The sequence below is a fragment of the Citrus clementina genome, unplaced genomic scaffold (assembly GCF_000493195.1).
Source record: "Citrus clementina cultivar Clemenules unplaced genomic scaffold, Citrus_clementina_v1.0 scaffold_2, whole genome shotgun sequence".
In the NCBI taxonomy this organism is placed as follows: domain Eukaryota; kingdom Viridiplantae; phylum Streptophyta; class Magnoliopsida; order Sapindales; family Rutaceae; genus Citrus; species Citrus x clementina.
Genome location: NW_006262688.1, coordinates 5,206,865 through 5,215,094, shown reverse-complemented (window position 1 = coordinate 5,215,094; position 8,230 = coordinate 5,206,865). Strand labels below are relative to the sequence as shown.

Below are 8,230 nucleotides of genomic sequence, written 5' to 3'. Positions count from 1 at the left end.
AAAATCTAATCATTTGTAATATAATGCAACATCCGAGGTTTCTTTTATGTATTTCAGAATTATATTTACAGTTTTTCAATGGTCTCCACTAGGATTCACCATGTATCGACTGACAGTTTCCACTGCTTGTGTAATATCTAGTCTTAAACAAATCATAACAATACGGTACTAGAGACATCTCTTTCATCTTTACTTTATTGACAAGACACATACATGAGAATAACTTGAAATTAACAGGACGTGGGGTAGAGATTGGCTTACAATCATACATGATAAAGCATTGTAAGATCTTCCTCAAGTAATTCTTTGGAGAAAGCTAAATCTTCCTAATTTCTCTACCTCGGTGAATTTTCATCCCTAAAATCTTATTTGTTGGTTCTAAGTCCTTCATATCAAATTCATTAGCCAATTTTACTTTTAATTCTTGGATTCGATATTTGTTGAGGTATGTTACCAACATGACATCCATATACAATAGCAAAATAATCAAATCATTATTTTAAAAACTCTTGTAATATGCAAAGTGATTTGAACTAAGTATGTTGTATTCAAGGCTCATGATGAAAAAATCAAATCTTTTATACTAATACATCAGCATCTGTTTGAGACTCTATAGAGATTTGTTCAACCTATAAATCAAGTTCTGTTTTTTTGTTTAAGCAAAACCTTCTGATTTGAGTATATAAATTTCTTCTTTAAGTTCTCTATGAAGAAATAAAGTTTTCACATCTAATTTCTCTACATGTAGGTCAAATGTAGAACATATCACCAAGACTACTTTGACTATAGTGAGTCAAACCATCGAAAAAATATCTCGTTGAAATCAATACATTCTTTTTTAGCACATCCTCTCACCACCAATCTTGCACAATACCGCTCCATTTAATCATTGCTATCATTCTTGATCTTGTAAACTTATTTGTTTCTAATAGTTTTTCTACAACATAATAGTGGTATAAGTTCTCATGTCTTATTCTTGTATAGTGTTTCAATTTTTTCCTGCATTATTGTCATCCACAAAGTAACATTTGAGCTTTTTAAAGTTTTATGAAAAGTTGATGGCTCTCCATCCTCCATTAAAAGATAATATACGACATTGATCTTTGAAACATACACCAGTGCCATACTAGTGATCGTCTCTTATTAGTTGAATGACGAACTTTTGGAACCTCAAACTCAACTTATTCTTTCTCCTAGTGCTCTAGTGTTACTTTAGAAAAATCTAAATCTTTTTTTTTCTGAATTATTTTCCACTTACATTGGTACTTCACAATGCTATCATCCTCATCTTTCCTTTGTAATTGCTTTATAACATATTTGCTAATAAGAATCTTGTGGGCTAACATCTTTGCTAATAAGAATCTTGTGGGCAGTGAGATCCCATAGATGATATCTTTTCATTTTATTAGCATACCTCAAGAAGATATATCTTCCAGATTTTGAATCCAACTTTATTTTTTCTTTGGCATTGTACATCACGTACACAAGACATCCAAATAAATATAAGTGGGAGTAATCAGCTGGTTTTCTCGCTACATCTCCATTAGTGTCTTCAATGTAATTCATGTTAATGGAAACCAATTAGCCATAATAGGCAGTTTTGATTGCTTTTGCTGAGAATGAAATAAAGAGACCAACAATCCTCAACATAGTTGTTATTCTTTCTATAAGACTTTTGTTCATAACTATGCCACTTCATCCTGCTGAGGAGTGTATACAACTGTGAACTATCTCTGAATACATTCTTGCTTATTAAATGCAAGAAATTAGCCATTTGTGTATTCTTCACCATTATTTATCCTCAAGCAATTGATCATTTTCTTGAATTCAAGTTCTATCTGCACTTTGTATTCCTTGGACACTAGAAATACATCTGAATTTTTCTTAATTGGATACACCCAATATCTCCTGAAATAATTATCAATGAAAGTCATCATGTATTTTGCACCTTCTAGGGACATATCTGGTGATTCTCAAACATTAGAATAAACCAAGTCTAGAATGTATTTGCTCTTAGTGTCAAGTCTATTGAACTTCAATCTATATTGCTTACTTGTAATGCAATTCTCGCAAAACAGTAAGTTTACCGATTCGAGCCTTAGAAGTAACTTTCATTTTGAGAGAATTTTCAAACCTTATTTTGACATATAACCAAGTTTGAGATGTCACATTATCGTCAACTCTTCTCTATTTGACGTGACACGTGCATCAACTTCTTGTAGTATTTCCTCCTTAAGCATGAATAGATTAACACTAATCTTTTCTTCTTTATAAATACAAGTGCACCTCTAAAAATTTTCATGATCTCATTTTCAATAAGAGTTTTTCATATAAGACTATCTATTTGTCCTAAAGGTAATAGATTTTTCTTCAGACCCTTGACATGTTGTACCTCCTAAATTATGTGAATTATATCATCAAACATTTTTATTTTTACAATACCAATATCAGCGATTTCAAAGGCATGATCATTACCATGTACACAGATCCCCTTGAGATAGGTTTATATCTGTGGAACTATTATTTTTGAGTGGTCATGTGCCATGTTACTCCTAAATCTATAAGCCAAACACTAGCTAACCATTTCCTTCCTTCTACAACAATTGTTGTCTCGCTATAAAGAATTTTGCCATCATCAGAAGTACTTGCTATACAACCCTGAGCATTTGACGACTCAGCTTTATTATCTCCACTTTGCTTGCTTTTCCAACACTTTTCTCTTGATGTGCTCTTTTTTGCCACAATTGTAGCATTTTACATTTTTCTTACTTCTCGATTTTGATCTACCATGATTGTGACTTCTATTGTGATCGTGTTTCATTTATCTCCCTTTCATCATCGATAATGCCTCTGCTTGCTATGAACTTGCATGCATGTCTTCTTTGTTACTTTGCCTGCTCTCTTCAATTAATACAAAGGCTACAACATCGTCGAGGACTAGACTATCTATGTGGTTTTTGTTCGTCAAATTATTGATGAGTTAATCATATTAATCTAATAGACTTTGAAGTAAAAGCTTCACACTACTTTAAAATTGTAAATTGTGAGAATAGAGTTTTTAGAGTGTCGATATGGTCAGTCATTGATGTGGTTTCTACCATTTGAAGAGTGCAAAGTCTCCTCTTCAACAAGATCTTATTGTGTAGCGAATTGAACTCGTACAATTTCGTGAGAGTATTCCATATTTTCTCTGCTGCTTTTTCTCCTCCACACTAGATAACACTTTATCAGCACTGCTAAATGTAGATCAGCAATTGCATTATCGTCCATCTCATTCCACTTGGCATCATCAGTTATCTCAGTGGGCTTTTCTCTAATTATTGCCAAGTAATTTTTTTTCCTCAAAAAAGCTTTCATCTTTATTTTTTATAACGAGAAATTGTTTTTGTTAACCTTTTTAATTTAATATTTTTCCGCCATTACTTTTTACCATGAACAACATTTGTTAAGTTTAGCTCCCACCATTTCACATGAACAATAACTGCACATATGAATAGTACCATGTAGTGAACAGTGCCATTTACATAACAGTACCCTGACTATAAAATTACAACAAATAGCAATGATACCACTGATAGAAATTTGATGGGTCAAGTAGAGTTACAGCTAAAATAAAATTAGAAGAAAAATGAAAATAAACACACCAAGAGGACACAGAAATTTACATGGTTCCACGGGTGAAGATAGAATAATAAAACCTTATTAATGAAATGAGAATTTCAAATATTGTAATACCTAGAATCCCAATACATCTAATCTTTCAAATCACTAAACTTTCAAAAGCTTTATAATTTAAGTTCTCAAAATTCTCTACTCTCTAAATACTAATTTGCTTCTCATAAATGGAATGCTTTTACTCTTCCTCTGCACTCCAAATTATAGGCAAAATAATGCCCCAAAAAATCAATAATTACAGCCAAAAAAATGAACAGCCAATCATCGATTCGGTGCTTGAAATGTCAAAGTCAAGCTCCGAATTCGATGTTGACTTTAACACCAGCTGAATTAAGCATACAATATACAAACACGACTTAATAACTTTTGCTGAGTATGGATATATACACCATTTTGTTAATTTTTTTGAAAATTAATTTAAATCTTAACGATGGTAATTTTCTCATAAAATTAATCTTAAATAATTCAAAATTATACAAAAAAAATTCAATTACATGTTTATAATAAATGATTTAATATAATAGTCGTTAAAGTCCATGACTATTCTCTGTTTTGCTAATGAAGCATGTTTAAACGCCATGCCAACTTGAATTCATAAAAATTTAAAATATCATTCTCCATAAGTCATAAATATGTTATGAATGCATGATATGCATGAGTTATCTATCACGAAAATATCAATACTGGATGATAAACACGTGACGCATTGGTATTTATCATAAAAATCATATCATAAACTAACCTTTTTCAGTAGTTCAATTCTCTTTTTTCTATATATAAGCTCCATTTGTGCCTTTGATTAATTAGCACGTCCACGCATCTATTTGTTCCCATATGGCTTTGCGAGCCCTTGTTCTTCTTCCCTCAAACTTTCGGCAACGCGTTTTCAATTTCACTCACAAAATTTCGCTCAAACACTTTTTGCAATAATCAATTATCGTGCACGACTGCTTCATCACCCAAACCATTAGGTTCACCCAAAATACTTTTGATAACCTCAGCCCTTTTTCTGGTGTCATCACTCCTTCCCTCTATTTCACCATGAATTTGCACCATTTATGCCTTTGATTAGCAGACCTCCACACCTTTTATTGTTCCCATATCCTCAACACTATGGCTTTGCAAGCACTTGTTCCCTCAAGCTTTTTACAGAGCGTTTCACTTTCATTCACAAAAGTTCATCCAAATTTTTTTTATAATAATCAACTATCTTGCAAGACTAATTCGCCGTCCAAAGTGTTATGTCTAGCGTATAAAAACAATCAAGAAAATGATCGTCCACTTGGAAACTTTCGTCCAACAATATGGAAAGATGGATCCATTTCCTCTCCTGTCTTGGTAAATTTAACTTTCAATTATTTTACCAAACTGAATAAAATTATGTTCCTTCTGATAAAATGAGATTCATTATATTCTCCTGATTAAGTATACTCTAAAATTCTCTCGTATCATCGAGGTTCCCCCCCCCCCCCCCCAAAAAAAAAACATATAAACAAAGCAAATGCTAACTTCAATATTTACGTTCAGTTAATTAATTGGCCTTGATTAATTTGTTTGTGCAGGAAGTTGAAACATATGATAAGCTGAATGAGGAGATGAAAGACCATGTGAAGGAAATGTTAGTTGCCTCAAGAAATGATCCGGTGGAGGAAGTTGTTTTGATTAACTTACTATGCCGTCTTGGCGTTTCATATCACTTTGAGAATGAGATTGAAGAAAGATTGAATCACATTTTTGAAATGCAACCTGACCTTGCTGCTGAGAAAGACTGTGACTTGTACGCTACTGCTATTCTATTTCGAGTTTTCAGGCAGCATGGTTTCAACGTATCCAGTGGTAAGTACTTATTACATACATGTAGAGGTGGAACTATGGTTAAAAAATAATAATAATAATAATGGATTTAATTAAAGTTTTACTAATTTATAGTACATAAGTTTAATTCACAAAAAAAAAAGTCTAGTGCACATGTGATCATGACCAGAAGTGTGAAATCTTTAATAATTAAACATTAATCGTCACCGTGCATATATATGAGGGCTTCTAAAACGTTTATATTGATTTTGGATAATGCATCAGGTGTATTCAACAAATTCAAAGACCATGATGGTAACTTCAAGGAAAGTTTAACCAGCGATGCGAGGGGAATGTTAAGTTTGTATGAAGCTACGCATTTGAGAGTGCATGGAGAAGATATCCTCGAGGAGGCTCTCACTTTCACAACGGCACATTTGAAATCCATGGCAGCACCTAACTTGGACCAAAATTTGGCAAAACATATAAATGATGCCCTGGAGCAGCCATTGCACATGGGTGTGCCGAGAATTGAGGCACACAAATTTATCTCGTTCTATGAGCACGACGACTCTAAAAATGACACTCTACTCAAGTTTGCAAAATTGGATTTCAATCGGGTACAATTGCTACACCAACAAGAGTTGGCTTACATCACAAGGTAATTAAATGCAGCTTATCAAATTTTCAAATCAAAATTCTGATATTCTCATCTTTATTGAAGGTGGATGAAAGGATTAAACTTTGGATCAACATATTCTTATTCGAGAGACAGAACAGTGGAAATTTACCTATGGAGTGTTGCACAATATTTTGAGCCCCATTTCTCGCGCGGTCGAATAATATTCACCAAAATTTATTTACTGCTTCTGATTATAGATGATACATATGATGCATATGGTACATTTGGAGAGCTCCAACGCTTCACAGACGCAGTAGAAAGGTTCTGTGCACAATTTTTTTTTTCTTTCTTATTGGTTTTCATTTTATTAGCATTAATTTTTGACAACTAATTAATTAATTAATCACTGCATTGATTGCTGGCATTGTGAAATTTCCACCACCATAAGAATTTTTTTTTTTTTTTAACACTTAGGTTATTGATAGATTTTTTTAAAGATTATTCCGATTTGTATAAGTATCAAATTGGTGACTAAATTCTTTATTTTCAGGTGGGACATCAATTGCGTTAGCGAATTGCCAGAGTATATGAAACCTCTTTATGGCGCTCTCTTGAATCTCTTCGACGAATTGAACAATGAATTGGCCGAGGAAGGAAGATCTTACAGCGTCTCTTTTACAAAGGATATGGTACCAATTTTCTGCAGACATTTTTTTTATTTTTTAGAATTCGAATAATCAATTAATGTTTAAATAGTTGCTTAAAAAATAAAAAATAATCAATTCCAATGCATTTGATTATGCAAATATCTTTGTATGGAAAATTAAACAAATGTTTTTTTGTCTCACCAGCATTTTAACCTTTAGAAAAGAATTATAGACTTTCGCATGCCTATTAATTTGTAAATTTCTTTCTTGTTTTTTTCCCTTTTTCGGTTGACATTTAGATGAAAGGAGTTGTGAGAGCCTATTTTGTGGAGGCGCAATGGTTCCGCGAAGGTTATGTGCCACCATTTGATGAGCGCATGAGCAATGCAATAGTCACAGGCACTTGTTTTTTAGATCCCGCTGCAGCATACATAGGATTGGGAGACATTGCAGGAATTGATGCTTACGAGTGGCTCCGAAGTCAACCAAAAATAATGACAGCTTCCTTTACACTCAGCCGTCTCATAGCTGACTTGGTATCTAATAAGGTACGATTATTTAGTCCGAGTTAATTTACAAAAGAAAAGGGAAAACAAAAAAAGGTAATGATAGAGCCACAAGTATGTTGCATAAATTGGCAGTTTAGGTATGTAATTATGTCATCTAACGTGCAAATTTGATACGTTAATTAGGCTGAGCAAGAGAGAGGACACGTTGCCTCTGTCGTGGAATCTTATATGAAGGAATACGGCACTTCGCGAAGGGAAACAGCTGAAGAGTTCAAGAAAATGATTGCAAATGGGTGGAAGGATATAAATGAAGAATGCATGAGGCCAACGATTGTCCCAATGCGACTCCTTAATGTTATTGTTAACATTGCACGCTTGGTTGAAGTATTTTACAAGAAAATGGATGGTGTCACAAATCCAGAGTACTTGAAAGATCATGTTACCAAATTGTTCATTGATCCAATTCTTGTTTAAGGATTGATCAATATATAAATCTGAATATCCCTGTATATGCACTTAAGTGTTGCCTTATTGCTGCTGCTCTCTGTTTTGCAGTTCGTCTTCTTTAGCTATTAATTCTTGCTCCTCTGATTTCAATTCAATAAAAATGAAAAAAAAAAAAAAAAAGCACCATATTGACTGACGTATTACCTTGTCATTTTTTCTCTCCAAATGAGAGTATGAGACGCCTGGACGCATCCTTCTTCCTGCCCCAAATGAAGTAATCATCCCCATATTCAAGATCACTTCCACTTGCCCATGCATTAACAAACACTTTGGTTTTGATGACCCTTTAAACTCACATTAATTGCTCCCGGCACTCTCTTGGGAACAACAATGGAACGGGAGGGAGGGTGCAATCCCGTTGTTTCTTTTATGACTAACTTTCCGTAACTTAATTCTTGAATATCAATCTCTCATTTATCTTCTTCTTTCCCTTAAGTTTTTGTCTCAGCTTCAACCTGTGCCTGTTTCTCATCATC

The 8,230-nt window shown here is 33.5% G+C and overlaps 1 protein-coding gene across 1 annotated transcript; it reads left to right on the top strand.

Annotated features, from left to right (window-relative positions):
* The first annotated feature begins 4,437 nt into the window (after positions 1 to 4,437).
* Positions 4,438 to 7,726, top strand: LOC112101097 (probable terpene synthase 6). The gene is made up of 7 exons (XM_024191185.1): positions 4,438 to 5,013; positions 5,238 to 5,511; positions 5,755 to 6,130; positions 6,194 to 6,412; positions 6,642 to 6,780; positions 7,038 to 7,286; positions 7,431 to 7,726. Exons 1-7 carry the CDS (start codon positions 4,789 to 4,791, stop codon positions 7,719 to 7,721), a joined length of 1,773 nt encoding a protein of 590 aa, XP_024046953.1. The 5' UTR covers positions 4,438 to 4,788; the 3' UTR covers positions 7,722 to 7,726.
* Positions 7,727 to 8,230: the final 504 nt, after the last annotated feature.